Raw genomic sequence first — 20366 nt, 5'->3', positions numbered from 1 at the left:
TCTTTTTACTCTTCACACGTAAATTTCCTCTGAAATGTGAACTTTCCTCTCAAATATCAAAATATGTGAATTTTTTCTCACATTTGCAAATGTCTTTCTGCACGCTTTTACATTTGTGAATGTCTTGACCTTCGCACACGAATGTTCTCATGCTTGTGCCCTTTATGCGATTGTTAGTGAAAAGAGTGTTGAAAAAAATTGACACTTCAAAAGCGCGCAAAATTCATGTCATTCATTCATGCCTTTCATTCATCACATCATATTCGACATACATACATATTTCAATTTGAATGACATAAATTTTAACACAAAAATATATGTTATTCAATCATGCACCTTGTACATCGATCGTACTTTACATATTTACAAGATTTAAGCATATAACATAGTTTCAGTATACAAAATAATTATTGAGGTCATATGAAACACGTCTTTCGAACATGTCTCGCATTTATAACCCACCATTTTCTACATTTGCAAATGTAAATCCTGCATCACAAGGTTTTATATTTGAAACCATTGTAAGTGGTCGATGTTCATTACTTATAAATGTCAAACCATACAAATATGTTATCTACCCATTATATATATATCATGATGTCAAACCATTGTAAGTGGAAATCGAAGGATTTGGGTATGGTTAGATGTATCAAAGATGAAACGCAAAGGGTTTTAGTCAAAGATGAGGAGATTAAGGAGAGATGGAAAGATTATTTTGATAAGCTATTTAATGATAGTCATGCTCAAGATCTTGGAGACTTCTCCATTCCTTTTCATGAGATAAATCGTGACTTCATGCGCAAGATTCAAAAGAAAGAAATTGCAGAGGCTTTGAAGAAAATGAAATCAAGAAGGGCAGTTGGCCCAGATGGTATACCTATCGAGGCTTGGAAATGCTTGGGAGAGAAAGGTTTAGAATGGTTGACAAATCTTTTTAACTTGATTTGGCGAACAAATAAGATGCCTAATGAGTGGAGGAAGAGTACTTTGGTGCCTTTATATAAGAATAAGGGTGATATACAAGATTGCACAAACTATCGTGGTATAAAACTCATGAGTCATACTATGAAACTTTGGGAGAGGGTGATTGAGTCTAGGTTGAGGAAGGTTGTCATGATATCGGAGAATCAATTTGGTTTTATGCCTGGAAGATCAACTATGGAAGCTATACATCTTCTTAGACAACTTATTGAAAGATATAGAGAGAGGAACAAAGATTTGCATATGGTTTTTATTGATTTAGAGAAGGCATACGATAGAGTACCTAGGGACGTTCTCTGGTGGACAATGATGAAGAAAGGTGTTTCTCTCAAGTACATTAGTATAATTAAAGATATGTATGAAGGAGCAGTAACCAATGTCCGCACTTGTGGAGGGGTGACAACCAATTTCCCGATAACGGTTGGGTTACATCAAGGATCTGCTTTAAGCCCTTTCCTATTTGCGATAGTGATGGATGAGCTTACGAGATCAATTCAAGAAAATGTACCGTGGTGTATGTTGTTTGCTGATGATATTGTTTTGATTGATGAGTCTAGAGCTGGGGTTAATGCTAAGTTAGAATTATGGAGACAGACATTGGAAGCTAGAGGTTTTAAGTTGAGTAAGAGTAAGACTGAATATATGGAATGTCGGTTTAGTAAGCAACGAAGTAGTGATGGGAGTGTAGTGAAGCTTGGTGAGCAAGATATACCGGTGAATGATTATTTCAAATATTTGGGATCCATCATTCAAAAGTATGGAGAAATTGATGGAGATGTAAATCATAGGATAAAGGTTGGGTGGATGAAATGGAAAAGTGCTACTGGAGTGCTGTGCGATCGTAGAATGCCATTGCGGTTGAAGGGAAAGTTTTATAGGACGACTATTAGACCCGCTTTACTATATGGTACGGAATGTTGGGCTGCCAAGAGACATCATATTCAAAAAATGAGTGTAGCTGAGATGCAGATGCTTAGATGGATGTGTGGAAATACAATAAAAGATAAGATTCGGAACGAAGAGATACGTAAGAAGGTAGGTGTTGCACCCATTGAAAATAAGATGCGAGAGAATCGTTTACGGTGGTTTGGACATATTCGGCGAAGGCCTAATGATGCTCCAGTTAGAAGGTTGGAGAAATGGGAAAATATATTAGTTAAAAGAGGTCGGGGTAGGCCTAGGAAGACTTGGATGGAGATGATAGGAAAGGATATGAATGCTTTGAACCTCACCGAGGACATGGCGTTGGATAGAAATGATTGGAGGAAAAGGATTCATGTGGAAGACCCAAAATGAATTTCTTTTTTGGTTCATATCGCTGACCCCAATTGTTTTGGGATGAAGGCGTAGTTGTTGTTGTTTGTTGTTGTTGTATATATATATATATATATATATATATATATATATATATATATATATATATATATATATATATATATATACCCTAAACAAATACCTTTTAATGTGTGCAAACAACTTTATGGAGTTAATTTCTATTGCATTCCTTTATATATTTTGTCTCATTTCATATATGATCTCATGCATTGCATATAATCATAAACATACATTGCATTTATTTGTACGCATGTTGGTGGTATACGAACACATCACGTTATGTAAGCATTTGTACGTATGCCCCAAATGCATTCTCATAAATCATAACACAACAACATTTGTACGTATGCCTCAACTGCATCATATCAACATTCGTACATATGCTTCGATTGCATACATACGTATTACATCATAATGATATTCATATTTGCAAACCACTCCAATCACATGTACCTCGTGAATATCTCTATTCACTCAATTTTTTCTGAAGATACGAGCTTTATTTATGGTGTTGCACCAAGCAAACTTGCACTAGGGAGCCCAGCTCATTGTAAGCGTGGGTGTATATTAACTCACTAGGATAGTTTGCAAAGGGAGCGAGTCATAATAAAAGCTTGACTTTAGAAAATGAGTGCAACAAATATATACACCCTTAGTACACGCATACAAACAAACATTCACACACATATATCGTGATTGTATACATATCAATACACAGCACAAACATTTGATGTGTATGTCTTGATAGCATAAGCTTGCATAACATATAATTATAGTCTACCATTATCTGCAGCCAATTAACAATATATGTCAGTTTTATCTTTTTATGTTAAGAGTACAATCTGTAAAACAAAACACTTCACAACGTTCTGAATAAACTTGGTTCTATGATTATACATCCTGTTTGCTAAATCCAACTCAAGTTAGTTCGAACCCAAAAAGGACCGATCGGTAACTACTTACGTGCCCCTTACATAATTAGGAACCCGGTAAGCGCAGGAGAATTGTACCCCGAGCCGATAAGAATTTGGGAATTATAACTCTAAAGCTGCAGGATTTCTTGAACTTTTTGAATACGCACGTACTCCGATGTAGGATCGACAACTTGAGGAGGGGCACAACAATGAAGGTGGTTGTGGCATAGACCACGAGGCAATGAGTGCATAGGGCAGTAGTGGCATGGTTCTCAAGGGAGTGTGTGCAGATCATGATCATGAGGCAGTGCATGGCACAAGTTTTGAGACAACATGCGACACAATTCTTGAGATTGTGCAATTTTTGCCTACCCGACCGGGTGGTGGCAGTGATGGTGGTGTGCTCGGAGAGAGAGAGAGAGAGAGGCGGTTGTGTGGCTCCCCTTTCTTCTTCCTCTTTTCCTTCTTCTTTTTTCTTTTATTTTCCCTTTTTCCTCCTTTTCTTCTTCCTTTCTCTTCTTCCTCTTCACGGATGAACCAAATAGCAGAAGAGAGAGATGGAACAGAGGAGAGAGATAGAGATGGTGACAAAGGTGGAGTCCGACGATAGCTGAATAGGGAAGTTCGGCGACTGCATATGGTTGGTGGCGTGCAGTGGGGCATGGTGGTGGTGTCATGCAACCAGCGAAACGAGGGAGAGAGAGGGAGGTTCAATGGTGCTTGTGAAGGGGAAGAGAACGAGAGGGGGAGAGCGGTGGTGGTGATAGGGAGAGGCAGCCAGTGGCAACAGCTGACTCTAGCGGCGGCATGTAACAAGGAGGTGGGTGACTCGTGTGGTGGGGTGGTGCTCGGGTGAACAGGGGAAAACCAAGAGGTAGGGAGAAGAGAGGGTGGTGATGGTGGTTGGCGGTTGGCGTTGGGGTTGTTCGGCAGTAGGTTGGTGGCCAAAGGGAGGGCGGTGGATGGTGCTCATTTTGTGAACAGAGGAGAGAGAGAGAGAGAGGCGGTGAGAGGAGAGAGAAAAGAGAAGGGGATTGTGTGGAAGGGGAGGAAAAGAGAGAGGAGGGGGCTGCCATGTGGCAGCTCTTCATTGGTCATGGGGTCCCCTTCATGGGGAATTACCCCGTGCCCCTCCTCCAAAATACCCCTCTAAAATCCATTTTTTTTAAAATGCCCCTTGTCCCTTTTTGTCTGTCGTAGATTCTCTTTTGGGCTTGGGTTGTTTGGATCTCAATCCAAACAACATATGTACCCAACATGCTTACTGTTAAACGAGCTTTCTGGATTCCCGGTCGATCCAAATCTCGTACGGATCGATCCTCTGGAGTTTGTACCACTCTATGGCCGGTTCAGGCTGGATATCCGATTAGGTTCATTTCAACCTACATCGAACCCGAACTCGATAGGTTTGGGTTGCTCCCAAATCTAAACTTACGTAATCTTAAGTAAATTCTGAATTTATCATTAAAAATTCTCGTGTATTACAATTAGGTTCTTCAGTGTTACCAACATCTGAAGCCCTCTAGGTTGTATCATACACATGAGCTTATACCAAAGAAGCTAGTAGTTCAGTGGTTAAAGAAAATAGATTGATGGTTTCACGTGCTTAGTTTCTTCAATGCGGAAATGATTGTTGTGTCCTTTATAAAATGGCACGATTTCGAAAATGCCTCACAATTTATCAAAATCCTTTCCATTCTCAAAATTTTGATTCTTGATTTTTTTTTGATATGTTTACCCTTTGCGATCCTCCTAACGTTCACATGCGAACCTCCTGATGTTCACACAGCGTATTTGTGCGAACGCCATGAGGTTCAAAACATATTTGTGTGAACGTCAAGAGGTTCACATTCTTTTTGTGCGAACGTCAGGAGGTTCACAACATATTTGTGCGAACGTTCGCAACATATTTATGTGAACATCAGGAGGTTCGCAATATATTTATGCAAACATAAAGCGGTTCACATGCAAATGTTAGGAGGTTTGCAAAAGGTAAAAATGTCCTAAAAAGATGAAAATCAAAATTTTGGGCATGGGGAGGATTTTGGCAAATTATGAGGCATTTTTGAAATTGCACCATTTTACAAGGATAATATGACCTTTTTTTGTTCCTCAATGTCACCACCATCTGAAGCCTTGGTATTTGAGCACTAGTAGCTAGAACTCTTCTTATATACATATTTGTATTAGAAGTTCATTTTCATGAATTGTTAGTTGTAAATGACTGCACTGTTATTCTAAAATGGCATGTTCCTCGAAATGCCTACCAATTTGTTGAAATCTCCACATCCAAAATCTTTGATTCTCAACTTTTTTGAATATTTTTGCCCTTTTGCAAATATGGTATGGCCATCACAAATCTTTTTTTTTTGAATGTCACCCAAAATATGCAAAACTTTGTTAACTATATACTCTTGACGTACATCCATAAATATAGCATGACCTTTCCAAATCATTTTTGCGAATGTCACCCAAAATATGTGAACTTCCTTTAACTAAATACTCTCAAGGTATGTCTACAAATATAGTAAGATCTTCACAAATAATTTGTGCTAATGTCCCCAAATGTGTGAACCTCTTTTAACTAGCATGTCCGCAAATACAATATGACCTTTACAAATAATTTGTGCAAATGTCCTAAAATTGTGTGAACCTCCTGTAACTAAATATAACTAGGATGTGAATGTTCTGACCTTCTCATGCAAATGTCATCACATATTTAATGATTTGCGAACATCCTCTGTATAACAAAACTTCTTACCTTATTTGCGGACATGCCAGACATTCACACATTTGACATGAGATTTGCAAATTGTCTCATGACTTTATTGTGAATCAACTCCTCTATTTATAAATATTTTTACAAGGATTAAATGTGACACTTCATTTCTTCAAAAGGTATGGTTCACCTTTAAGAGCTATTTTCATTTAAAGTAGGGTTTTTTTAGTCCCTAATGTGTTTTTCCTAGCAAAATTTTATGGCTAATCTCCAACTCTATTGCTTTCTCTCTGTCACACAACGGCACCTCATCGATAACTTTTTTAGCATCTAACACATTATTCACAATGATATATTTCGATAAGCACGTCTTTAACAGTTGAATCGGTTATGTTTTGAAACAGTGGCATGCATTAGTTATTTTTTGAAACATTGGCATGAATATGTTGTTTTATAAAAGAACTTCATGGCTCTCAAGTTATCTCTGCATGTTCAACAACTTCTTCTATTTTTTTTTGTTTATTTAACTCATTTTCATGTGTCTCCATTTATAGCTTTGTTTTCTTAATTTGGTATGTCTCTATCCTTGAATTTGGTTGTTTATCTGTTGTGTATCTTGTATTATAAAAATGTCTAGGTAACACTTGCATGATTTTCAAGTTTTTTTTTTTTCATTATCAATAGCATATTCTATTTGTTTTTTGTAATCCTATTTCAATAGTCTATTTTGTGTTTCCTTTGCCTGTTTGTTTACTTTTATCCTCTATTTTGTCTTTTGTAAAAAAATGTTTATTTATTTATTATAAAGAGACTGACATAGAGGCATAAACACCAACACCCATTGAAGGAATAGAGAAACACATTACGTACTAGGTGATTCGTCTTACTATAGAGTATGGAAGAGGCTTGACACATGGATAGAAAGGGAACCTCCTCCATAGCCAAAAGTATAGATTGAAGGCATGTTTCATAAAAAATGCAACATTAGTAAGAGAAAGCTGAGAAATCAGCATTTAAATAAGATGTAACAAACACCTACAATGACAACAAGAAGAGTTGTTGTTGTACAAAGGGTTGATGAGGTAGTGTCCAAAAATCTTGTTTGTCATCCTGAAAGCATCTAAGGAGGGGAATTCATATGTGCAGTCAATGATGAAGTTGAAAAAGCTATTGACTAAGTCTGAGGTTATTGCTAACCTGCATGGCCAACCGGAGGAACCAAGAGACATGGCTACCTGCAATGGTAGTGGTAAGATGGAGAGGGAGAGTGACGACACCGTGAGGGTGAAAAGGGTAGATGAGAAACCTTAGCAAAGCAAAAATGTTAAGGTTGAGGTGGAGGTAATTATGGAGAAGAGAGAAGGTGAAGATGACAAATATGAGGTAGAGATTGATGTTGATGGTCCTCAACAAATGGAGGAGGCAAAGGCTGAGGTTAAGAGTGAGGGTGTGGTGGGTCAGGGGGTAGAGAAGAATCCTCAACAAAATGATGAGGCTGGGGTGGAGAGTGTAGAGGCCGATCCTCAATGGGCTGAACTTGAAGATCATTCCTTAGAAGAGGAAGTGTATACTCCAAGGAAGAGGTCATAATGGCAAACAAGGTCAAGTATTCATGGATATGTACTTTTAATTTGTTAGTGTGTACAATATGTTTGTAATCAATTTTAATGTTATATTTGATCATTGATTAAATTATCATATATGTGTAAAGAATATTTGTAAGACAACTAGTTTGAATATTGCAATTCAATGATTAATTTGTCATATATATGTAAAGCATGTTTTTATGATAACTAGTTTGAATATAGCAATTCAATTATTGATGAAATTATCATATTTTGTGTGAAACATGTTTGTAAGATAGCTAGTTTGAATATTATAATTCAATGATTAATTTGTTATATATATATATATAAAGCATGTTTATAGGATAACTAGTTTGAATATTATAATTCAATCATTGATTGAATTATTATATATATGTGTGTGTAAAACATATTTGTAAGATAACTAGTTTGAATATTGCAATTCAGACATTGATTAAATTGTCATATATGTATGCGTGAAGTATGTCTGTAAAATAACTAATTTGAATATTGTAATTCAATGATTAATTTATTATATATATGTGAAGCATGTTTTTAGGATAACTAGTTTGAATATTACAATTCAATCATTTATTAAATTGCCATATATGTATATGTGAAGCATGTTTGTAAGATAACTAGTTTGAATATTGTAATTTAATGATTAATTTATCATATATATGTAAAGCATGCTTTTAAGATAACTAGTTTGAATATTATAATTTAATGATTAAGTTGTCATATATATGTAAAGCATGCTTTTAAGATAACTAGTTTGAATATTGCAATTCAATTATTGATTAAATTGTCATATATGTGTGTGAAACATGTTTGTAAGATAACTAGTTTGAATATTGCAATTTAATCATTGGTTTTTCATATATTCAATAATTATGTTATGATATATAATTGATTTCATGCAAATTTTATTGTGATTGTAGGATTCGTAGCCACAAAAAGCAAAGGTTCCTACAAGCCTTATGCTTTGGTTTTACTGGTTCCAAGCACATGAGTGGTTTTTAATATAACCAGAGGATGTGAAGGACTGGCTGGAGCAAATGCATTTTCAATAATTCTTAGAGGTTACACCATGAAACATTGGTTATATAGTCTTATAAATTTCATGGTGCAGTTTAGGATTTCGGCAACAAACACATTTAAGTTTTCCGATTTTGAGATGACCATCACCTTGGAGGCGTGTCATGCATCACAAGATTGAAGTGCCATAGGGAGCCAATGAATGCACCTTAGTTTAGAGATTTCAAATACCTATATTGTGTTTTATTGAGAGCATCTAAGGATGCATTCGAAGGTGAAAGACTAAAATTGTCATGGTTGAGGAAGAGCTATGACAACAATAAAGTGAGGATAATGAAGTCTAAGATACCCTATGATGGAGGGAAGGCTGGTCCTAGGGTAAATAAGGAGTTGAGGGCATTCTTGCTCTATTTCTTTGGCACATGTGTATTCATCGACACTAGAGAGAAGTTGATCTATGCATGGTGAAAGATTTATATTGTGTCAATGAATATGCATGGTGAAAGATTTATATTGTGTCAATGAATATGCATAGGAAGCAACTTAATTTGCACACCTGTATGCAAGTCCGAGTCAAGTGAAGTGTAAAAGAAAAAACTTTACCTACATGATTTTTTTGGAGGTACAAATATTGATTTAGAACTTTGATTTGATTTATATTAAAATATAATTTTATTATCTTTATGTACTAATTTGTGCATTACTCTATATATTGATCCTTCTTTCTGGTATGAACATGTGTCTATTGACTTTTTCACACTATATTAAGCTACATAAGCTTTCATATCAACATAATGGACCCCACACACAAACTAGAATTGCCCCTTATGGTCATAAGGTGTTGGAGCGCAGATCTTGGAGAGTTTCTTGAAAATCAGGCTGTAACATACCACTATGCTCTGCACCACTTTTCCTCTAAAGTGGGTCCATTTTTCTGCTCCACCAGTGTCAAAGATCTTCATTTGCACATTCTGACAATAGTCCAATGCACCACTTGTAACGAGCTTAGCTTGTCTGCTAGCTCGCGATCTGTAGGGGTAAAGTTTTAATATGATAGTTAGGGGTGCCAACGGGTCGAGTTTACCCAGACCAAACCTAACCCGAACCAAATCCTATAAGGGCTGAGTATGGTGATAAATAAGAAAACCTGATTAAGAACCGGGTTCGAAACCGAAGGTCCAATTAATACATGGACCTAGGTATAGTTTGTGAAATTTTATACCAGACCTGGGCCCGACCCAAGTTCCGATTAAGACATGCAATTTTTCAATGCAAAATGATAAAAAAAAATATGGTTTTATTGGTTATGGCCTGGTCTGGTTCATGTAGTTCTTATTGGGTTTGGGTATGGTTTCTCTTATGGTGGGTCTGATTAGACTAGGATCTGAACCCGATACCATACCCAAAAATTGGGGCCAAGTCTGGTTTCACATGTGTTCGAACCAAACACAACTCGTTGATACCCCTAATGATAGTAGGAACTCTCTCAAGCAAGTGACACACATGATGTTGATCTCCTCTGGGATCAAATGCCATCTTCTGTTATGTTGCACTTGTTGCAACGAAGTTGAGGTAAGTTTAGCTTGATGGCCCAATCAAATCCAGAGTGTCCTATTGAGTGTGTTCATCACTTGTTCTAGGTGAGAACACATTGTTCATGGAATTATATTGGATGAGAGGCATTGAGTGCTTGCACGCACTTTGATTGGCAACCCTAACATGTCTGCAAAAACATTCCCTACAACTAAGTTCGCGAGTTGTAGCAGAAGAGGGTGAGAGGCTGCATTTGGCTGCTAGTAAGGTCGAGCTAAGGGTAGCTCGGTTTGAGTGCACTACACACCCGGGAGTGCATCGATCCTTGCGAGTTGGTGCTATGGGTCGTTGCTACACACATGGGTGATTCCCTACTGGGCACAAGGGTGTCATCCTCTGGATGAATGGCACTGCAAAAATTTTGGTGGTTGTCATCACGACTGCAGTCATATGATGCAGGATGGTTGAGCTGCCATCCTGGTTTGACGTGCTCCTAGTCCATGGTGCACTATTGTGGCATCGGTGATGGCCCTGCTGAGGGAACAATCATCGATGGTGGCAAATCTGTTAGCAAGGTATTCAACTTTGTAGAACTGTCATACAGGTATTGGGGCCTCCAAAGGCCATTGTTGTAGATGTTGAATCTCTCCATAAGGTCGTCAAAAATCAACCCATGTGGGATTCTCATGTACGAGGTTAAGTCACCATAGCATCGAAGGGCGCCACCTTCAAGGCCAGTGACTGCTTCGACAACACATGCCTCCGAGGGGCACGTTATGGCAGGTAAAGAAGTGCTTGAGTTTAAGGATCTATTAACGCACATTCTCAACAACAAAAGTAGGGAGGCTTCTTACTCATGTCTCGAATGAACTTATACGGTGCCCCCCCCAGAAATCGATTCGATCAGGTGTCCCCTTTGGCCAATATTGAAGTCGATACCTCGGTTAGTCCATGTCTTCGCTTGTAGAGAGCATTCAACTGATCTCCTAGGGCTTCTATAACCCTCTCGATGCGCTCCAAGTGGATGGTTTTGTTGATGCTCTCTTTCCTTCGCTGATACATCCTGGCATGGGTTTGTTTAGCAATCGCCTAAGAGTTTTCAGCATGTCGACAAATATTTTCAAGTTTATCATCATAGAGGGGTTGAAATCCCTTTATGGTATGTAGTTAACTATGATACCAATTTGTTGCACCCTCCGCAAGAGTTGAATTTGATGGCTCAGAACTTGGACATGAAGGTATCTTCGGGCTGGCAACAAACGAGTACTTTAGTTGGAGCCCAACGAAAGCGAGAGGATCGTGCCTGTGGTTTTAGGGCCTGTAGCTAACATGTCTGGGGAGTTGTACCCTCATTGACACAGTGTGGTAAGGGTTTAAGGTCTCTAATGGTGACAGTTTAAGAGGTACGATAAGCTACATGGTCATAGCGGCTAAATTAGGTAGGTCAAAACTAGGTTTGATATGCGAATCGAGAAGGGATTCTAGTCTAGATCTGAAAGGACCTGGTCTGGGGCGTGTAGATGGATCTATGGTCATATGTTGGGGTCTGATATAGTTGCTAGGGGTTAAATAGGTTAGGCTGGATTATTGGAGAGGCTTCAAACGGGCAAACTATACGTTCTACCGAATCGGTAGGATGCAAATTTGCATCTTCAGGTCTTAGAGATAGGTAGGGTCTTGGCTAAGGCTGAGATTCATTCTAGGGGTTAGGTGACTGTCCTAGGAAGGTATGAAATGGCTATGCTCATTCAGGTGAGGTCAAGTAAGGTGCAAATGGCTAGAGAAGGCGAAACAACCCACAAAACAGGACTGCATTGCTTTTATGGATGTTGTCTTATTCTAGACAACTTAGGCCGCTTTAAGGAAGGTTAGGGACCGGTCCTAATATATGATAGAGGTCTAGGAAGTGGTACAAATACCTGAGACATGTTCGTAAGAAAGGTTGATCAACAAAACCATGGTTAACAACGCTTCTACGTCGGTTTTCAAGTTAGGGATCACTCTGTTGTAAAGACAAAGGTATAAGAAGGGCTCGGGCCCTTGGAAGGGATGAAGGACCAGCCAATGGAGGTCTAGTATTCATGTGAATCACAGAGAGGAGAGGAAGAAATATGAGGGAGGAGGGAAAGAAGAAGAAGGGGAGAGAGAGATGTCTAGAGAGAAAGTGCTTTAGGAAATCAATTCAATAATCATTCAATGCTTTAAAGAGGTTCTTTAAAATATATATATATATATATATATATATATATATATATATATATATATATATATATATATATATATATATATATATAGCATGAGAGTCTGGAGTAGAGTCCTAACCCAACAATAAGATTAAATTTATCTATAAGCTACAAAAGAATTCTAGTGTGAAACATGAACTAGACTAAAGAAAGGATTCTAAAGCCCTACCTCTGTCATGACTCCTACTCTAATTAAAAGTTTTAATTAATTAAGAAAAAAACTCTAATTAACTTGAGAAACATCTAGAGAAGAGGGGGTGACCCACCCTATTCCTCCAATTAGACTCCCCCTCCCGTCGTATGGGTCCTGCCGTGTGGCTCTCCTTGGTTATGACGTGGACATTTGTCAAACTCTCATTCTTTTTTGTATGGATATGTGTCTATTGACTTTTTTACACTATATTCAATCATAGAAGCTTTCATATCAACATAATAGACCCACACACAAGCTGCATTGGAGCACGAATCCAGGGGTGTCTCTTGAAAATTGGGCAATAACAGAAGTTTAAGGACATTCACAACAAATATTTATGAATGTTATACAATCATTTGTGGATGTAAGTCTTGACTTTAAGTGAGTTTTTAGTTAAAGGATATTTGTATGACGTCTGCATCGCAAATGTATGAAGCAAACCTGCCGAGCTAGAACTTTTAAATTTTAGTAGGTTTGCATAGGGCTTGTGAACCTCTGAAGATGCATGCATTTGATATGTAAGTCTCTTTTTTGGGGATTCAACTTAGCCAAGTTCGCATATTCTTTTATGCATATTTCATCGGGTCCATGAAATGTTTATATGAATCTTCTTGTTATTGAGATTTATTGGCAATTTGTACCGTGTATGTATCTATTACGCAAACATGAGTAGGTTCTCCTGTGCAATGGGTAAAAATATCTTTAAAAAGTCAAGAATCAAAATTTTCGGCATGGGAGGATTTTAACAAATTTTGAGGCATTTCCAAAATCACACTATTTCACAAGGACAGTAGGATCATTTTTCATAAATTGTATGGGTTTAGGGGCCCCTAAAAGTTTAAAACTTCTAGTGCAGCTAGGGGAAGAAGTAGTTACAAGGAAATTATTTTCTATTTTTACTTGTTTTCTTTAAAAAAAATAGTTTTCTATTTTTTATAGGGTTCGACCTCGAGACCTTTTTGATTGACCTGACGGAGTGATGGTAACATCATGCGATGGGCGCAGCATCGCTTGAGGGCCTGTCCAAATTATTGGTGCATTTTCGTAAATCTGGTTTAGTTGAGAAACCATTAAAATGACTATGGTATCAAGTAATTACGTACGGTTGAAATACATCAGGACGTTTTCAAATGTCTTAATAAAGGCGCATGGCATTTTCGTTAATAATAATTTCTCAAACACTAAAGCGGTTTTCCTTCATTAGAAAACAGGTCAGATTAGAGATTTGGATAAGCATTTTTCAAATAAATGAATTTTGTTACTAACTGGTCTAAGATTTGGATTATGAGACAAAACTATCAACTAAATCCAAATCCTATTAATAAGTGGGCGCTGTCATTTTTATCGTTTAGCAAAGCCGACTAATGGATCCGACCCAAATCCTTTAGCTGGACATTCGAGTGAGGAGGTCTTTATTAGTCCATATTTCTTGCACATGAATAACATCTGCATAACTCAATTACACCTTTAGCCTTCAAAACTTGTCACTAAGTGTGTTTTTTGGCACCCAACATTTAAATATATTTTCAAAATATACTTGTGTTTTTAAAATTTTGATATGGTTAATCAACAACCAAATCATGAAAATACCTTCTTTAGAGGTAAAAGTCTAACCCCCACAGGCCACAGCTGCCTCTTCTCCCAAACATGTACCATAGCTGTGTGTGGTTTTGGCATCAAAATCTAGGGCTGGTAAATTAGCCAAACGAACCCAACATAAACCAGTTTTCAGGGGAGTCGAATCAAGTTCAAGCTCTAGATGTTCTCGTTTTGTGGTGAGTGGAGCCAACTTCGAGCAGATGTGTGTGTCTTGTTCCTCTTGTATAAATTTTGTTTGGTTCTGCTTTTGGGTGACACGAGTAAGACACATTATGACACGTTGATGCATTATTTTATAGGTTTAAATATTGATTTAATTTATTTTAACAGTATCTACTATAAATGCATTTTATATATCAAAATAGCAAAGATTGTTTTTACTAATTAAAAAATTAAAAAATATGTGTCACCCACCATATCTTATTTTTCAAAATCTTTCGTAACTCACCTTTCTGGTTTACCCCTATCCTTGTGACAGATTTAGCTAAAGGATTTATATTTGTTACAATCGATTGTACCTACAATCGAGTTGGAATCTCATGATGCCAGTTGTTTTGAATCAATCTAACCTCATAGATGTGTTCAGTATGCACGATTTAGCAGGAATAGATTCTCAGATTTTGTTTGTTGGAAAGTTTTTTCATAAATAAGTTGCGCAGATTTTTTAAATTACTCAATTAAAACTCTCTCTCTCTCATTGCTCCTATCCTTTGCATTGGTCTTCTAGTTCCATCTTTATATCGTGCTTATTATGCTCTATTTTAACCCCATATTTACTGATTTTCAGATCCTGATCATCATTACGTACGATGATGACAAGATACTAGTTGTTCTTGTAGAAGGTAGAGTGAGCTCTAGAAAAGAAGAGCATAATGCTCAACCAATTTCTTAAGGGATTGTGAATATTTGACTATAGGTTCAATGTCAAACAATGATTTTATGGTTGCAAGGTCAAAACTGGCTGTACACCTCAATGTGCTGCAATAACTCAAAGAGGCCTGCCAATTAGGGCTGGTAAGTGAAGTTAGCTTTCGATTCTCATGGTTTGATGGACAGTCAAGATTTCGATTCTCATGGGCATCGCCATTCTGCACAAGCCAATGGGTAGCATAAGCCTCGGGGCAGGGGTCATAGTTTCGGAGTTTTACGTTGTCAGCACGATGATCGTAAGTATGTCAAACTGAGCCAGCACGACCAGGTGTTGCTGTGGAGGCAGTTTTTTCAGGTTATAAATTTAAAAAAAGGTAAAGTTAGCTTCTCATGGCTCGGCTGGATTCAGCTCACATAACAACAAACAGCTTGTGCAGCGTTAGCGAGCTGATCAAGAACAATGAGTATTCGATATGGTTCGGCTCGTCTAAGCTCATTTCGATGAGTTTATATAGAACCTGTGTACCAGTTGGCCGGCCCCTGCTTGGGGCCTCTAAATTTTGGTTAGAGTAAACTACAAGGGCAAATAGAGCTTTTGTGTCATGTTTTACTTCATTTCTGCTTTCAACATGTAGTGAAACTTTTCTTGCCTCGTTCCCTGTATTAGAAAACATTGAAAAAGTTTGAGTTAATTGGATTTACAACCCTTTTTATCTTCAAGATGTGAAATAAGTGATCTTGACTAATTTGTGCTAATAGAGCTTTGCATTGTTTAAGTAGGAGTCTCTGCTCACACTGCTTCTGATTTGGTGTTGTGACATATGCAAGTGCAAACATTTGCTGAGAATTTGTTGGGGTACATTATGAATACCTTTTTTGTTGTTCACTAGTGAACACCTTTATGCACTTGCTGAGATTTATCTCTTTGATTGTACACCCAATGCCAGTTATTAAAATTAAAAATTAATCAAGTCATATCTAAGAACATCTATGCCACAAGAAAGATTAAGTGGATTAGCTATGCTATGCTTGAAAGAGATATAATGACAAAGCTTGACTATAAAGATATTTTCAAATACCTCCAAACTTTTTAAACTAATTCATGTGCACACCAAAAGTTTGAAAGTTTCACACTTAATCAAATTTTCATAGTTTGAAATTATTATTTTACCTTTATATGTGAGATAAAATTACTAATTTATTCTTATTTTAAAAGTTTGATCATAAAATGATACATGAATTCATGACCTCTTTAATATAAAACAAAATGATAACCACTATACCAAATACACAAATGTTAACAATTAAAACAAAAATATTTATATATCTATGTGTAAATTCTAGTAAACCAATCAACCCACCAATAACCCAACCCACTAATAGTACAATGGGGTCCATGTTTGGTATGCATAAAGTTTAAGTTTCCAACATAGAATTGGTAGCGCTATTCGTGGGTCCAATCATTGTTATGGTTTTAGAGTTGTCAATGGGTCCGGTACCCAACTCATCAAAATCTGCCCAAACCTGATAAAATAATAAATTGTTGGGTTCAGGTTTTGCCAAATGATACGCATAGCAAACAAAGGCCTGAATGTGTTATCAGTGGTTCAAGTGATTATTGTTTCATTGGCTTGCTGGAATTTATACATAATTATATGATTTTTTTTTTTTTTAGAAATTGTTAACAAATAAGTATTTGGTGTATGATGTTAGAGAGGTTACCAATTCAATCATCATTTCATGTTAGTGTTAACCCAAAAACAGCCCATTAATTCATAATTAGAGCAATTCCATTAACTCAAGTAAAAACTTCGATGTGAATTTTGCAAACTTTCAAACTTGTGGTGTGTACATGAATTATACTGAAAATTTGCCTGGATAAACAAAGTCAGATTCAAATTCCAATTTGGATGGTAAAAAGCTCATAGTAGATCCAACTTTTTACATGTAACATGTAGGAGGAGGTTAATACCAAATCCGACTAATAGGATATTGGCCAAGTCTATTCGGATTTTTATTTGGATTTGGATGGTGAAAGGTTCATACCGAATCTGGCTTTTTACATAACAAAACTGTAAATACGATTATAATTAGATATCGTTTTGGCTTACCAAATCCGACTATACTTATACCGAGTCGAATATCAGATAAAATCTGACCGTTGATGTCCCCGCATATGAGAGAGAGAGAGAGTCTCATGAAGTATTGTAGGCTAAAATTCATGAACAGGTGATGGTTTTTTTATCTGCAGGAGATCTTCCTATTGAAGCTCCGCAAGCCGATTGCTTTGTTGGAATATAACGGTTTTGGGCTTTGGTGCAAGGTAGTTTTCTGTGTTCACAAAATGTTTGTTGAAATTCCTCACCGAAATAACTGCTGTGTGCCAATTTTTATAAGGGAAGACTCCTTCCCAATGCAAGAGCTCATGCAAATCGTTCCTTAGAATTGTCATGGGAATTCGTTGCCCTCCAACCGTTTGTTAAAAAAAATGGCCTGTTTGGTCACTCCCTGTCGGTTTTCTTGGAGCTCTGTGTTGGTGGTGCACGAGAGTAAGGAACCACTTGGTAAACTCAGCCATTGTAGCCACTGCGGCATTATCCAAATCATGGCAGTCAAGAAACCAGCGTCGAGCTCCAGGAGAAAAGTCCCAAAAAATCTTCGATTTCCCCGGCGTGCCAAAGTGCCGCCTGATCCGGATATCGACAGGATGCGCAGGAAAAGGCAGCTAGAAGATCCAGGCTCGAACGTTTTGCCGGAGGATGAGGACGACGATTCTTGGAGCCGAGACGAATTGGAGGCGATTGGTTCACTCTTCCAGGGAAGAGTACCTCAGAAACCAGGGAAATTAGGGAGGGAGAGACCTCTCCCTCTGCCCACGCCGTACAGAATTCGACAATTGGGCTACCCGTCGCCCAAAGATCACGTAAGATCTGCTGCTTCGTCGCTCGTTTCCTCTAGATCATCACTTTGCAAAAGACTCTACAAAAATCCGACCTTCCTCATCAAGCTCGCCCGCGAAATCGGAGACCTTCCAACAGAGAAGAATGTGTCTGAGGTCCTTGATAAATGGAATGCGGTCCTTAGAAAAGGCTCATTGTCCATGACGATCAGAGAGTTGGGCCATTTGGGTTTGCCGCAAAGAGCGCTAGAAACGTTTTGCTGGGCCAAACAGCACCCTCAGCTCTTTCCGGACGACAGAATTCTGGGGTCTGTAGTAGAAATATTAGCTAGAAACTCGAAGTTGAAGATGCCGAAAGACATGGAGAATTTCATGGGATCTGCTAGCAGAAGTGTCATTGAAGCCATGGTGAGGGGATTCATCCGATCAGGAAAAGTTACAGTTGCTAGAAAGCTTCTCTTGATTGCCAAAGACGCAGGGCGAACTCTGGATCCTGGCGTTCACACCAAACTGATATCAGTGATAGTGAAAACCCCGGAAAAACACGAGCTTGCTTCTGTATTGCTGGAGGAGCTAGGAAACAGAGATGAGCTGAAACTGAAACAGCAGGATTGTACCGTACTCATGAAGGTTTGTACCAAGCTAGGAAGATTTGAAGCTGCAGAGAGTCTGTTTAACTGGTTCAGGGAGTCTGGACAGAAACCAAGTGTTGTTATGTATACAACACTAATCCACAGCAGGTACAGCAGCAAGAAGTACAGGGAAGCAATGGCTGCTGTCTGGGAAATGGAGGAGTTGAACTATTTGCTAGATCTGCCTGCTTATCGTGTTGTGATCAGGCTATGTGTAGCTCTAGATGATCTTCCCCGGGCGGTTAGATACTTCTCTAGACTTAAGGAAGCAGGGTTTTGTCCGACTTATGATATTTATTGTGATATGATCAAGATTTATGCACAGAATGGAAGGGTAGCTAAGTGCAAGGAAGTATCTAAAGAAGCTGAAATGGAAGGATACAAATTGGATAAAGAAACATCTCTTTTGTTGCAGACAGAAAGGGAAGTTGATCTGGTCCACAGTTCTGCACAGCATGAGAAGCATGGCTACGGCCTTGGTACCAGCTTACATGGACAGCAGTTTTAGGTTTTCTAATTCTCTATCGAGGAGAGTTGCTGAACACAGATCTAGGGATCAGAGCAATCACCTGACAAGGTGATCGTCCCCTCCAGACATGTGTCCCCTTCTTAAAAGTAGCTAATGGCATTGTGGTTTACCTGTTCACATGAATCGCACTGGACTGAAAGGCGAGCAAAATAATGAGTTAAACAGGAAAATGTTTTTCAACGAAATCGCTCTCTGATTAATGAGTTCTTCTATTGTTCACATGAAACTTGCTAGATAAAAGAGATAGTAAATATCTAGCCTAAATCACTTTATTCAGCTAGTGAGTTTTAGTTTTCTGGTCGTGTGGCTTTTAGTTCTAGTAAGGCTCATGATTTTTTCTCTTGAAATCCAAGAGATCGTTACGTGCGCATGACGTTCAGTCACCTAAATTGTTGTTATCTTGTATATCTTTCAATATTTTTGGTTGCTGATGGAACTTTTTATTAATGGCATTTAGCACATTAGTCAACACAAGCGTGGAAGATAAAATCCAGGCCACAATGTTATAATATCTAGTGGCTGCCTTGGATTCTACTGGCCACCTTATTTTTCAATTTGCTGGAAAGTGATGACCACTTTTCATATATGAATGCCATTAAATAGATATGAAACTCTAGTGTTTCTTGCTATTCACCTTCAACAGCTTAAATTTCATGTGACCTCACCCCAGTTAGGTTGATTCATAATCTATCTTTAAGCAACGGGAATTATAATCCATATAAGCCGCTGCCTATTTCTCCTAGGTTGGACTTTTCTGATTGTATTGAAAAGGGTATCATTTCTTGTAAAGAAAAATTTGTAAGAGATTGGGATACACCTTTTAATTTTAATAAGGCCGTTTTTTCCTCTTGAAATCCAACAGATTGTTACGTGCGCATGAACTATAGTTGCCTAAATTACTGTTATCTTGTATACCTTTCATTGTTTTTGGTTGTTGGTGAAGCTTTTTCAGAATGGTATTTAGCATATTAGTCACCACAAACATGGAAGATAAAATCCAGGTGACCACGTTATATGCTTTCATTTATGCCTTGGATTCTGGTAGCCACCATTTTTCCAATTTGCTGGAAAGTGAGTGCCACTTTTCATTCATGAATTTCATTACATAGATATGAAACTCTAACGTTCCTAGCTAATTCAACTTTCTCGGGTTACATAATGGACCAGTTCTTGCACATGCACAAATTATGAATTGTAATTCCTGTTTCTTAAAGCTGGATTTTGGATCAAGCGAACTGGGGTGAGGTGACTTTATCCCATAGTAATTTGGGTGTGTTCAATTGAGGCCTTTAGAG

The 20366-nt window shown here is 37.8% G+C and overlaps 1 protein-coding gene across 1 annotated transcript; it reads left to right on the top strand.

Moving 5' to 3' along the window:
• The first annotated feature begins 17297 nt into the window (after positions 1 to 17297).
• Positions 17298 to 19461, top strand: EMB975 (Tetratricopeptide repeat (TPR)-like superfamily protein). The gene has a single exon (XM_090010669.1). It carries the CDS (start codon positions 17500 to 17502, stop codon positions 19048 to 19050), a length of 1551 nt encoding a protein of 516 aa, XP_089866795.1. The 5' UTR covers positions 17298 to 17499; the 3' UTR covers positions 19051 to 19461.
• Positions 19462 to 20366: the final 905 nt, after the last annotated feature.

Source organism: Nuphar pumila, chromosome 6 (assembly GCF_984573655.1).
Source record: "Nuphar pumila chromosome 6, dmNupPumi1.hap1.1, whole genome shotgun sequence".
Taxonomy (NCBI): domain Eukaryota; kingdom Viridiplantae; phylum Streptophyta; class Magnoliopsida; order Nymphaeales; family Nymphaeaceae; genus Nuphar; species Nuphar pumila.
This window is presented reverse-complemented; position numbering and strand designations above follow the sequence as displayed.

Excerpts from the sequence above, each read along its gene's own strand:
- EMB975 (XM_090010669.1), top strand. The coding sequence starts at position 17,500 with ATGGCCTGTTTGGTCACTCCCTGTCGGTTTTCTTGGAGCTCTGTGTTG.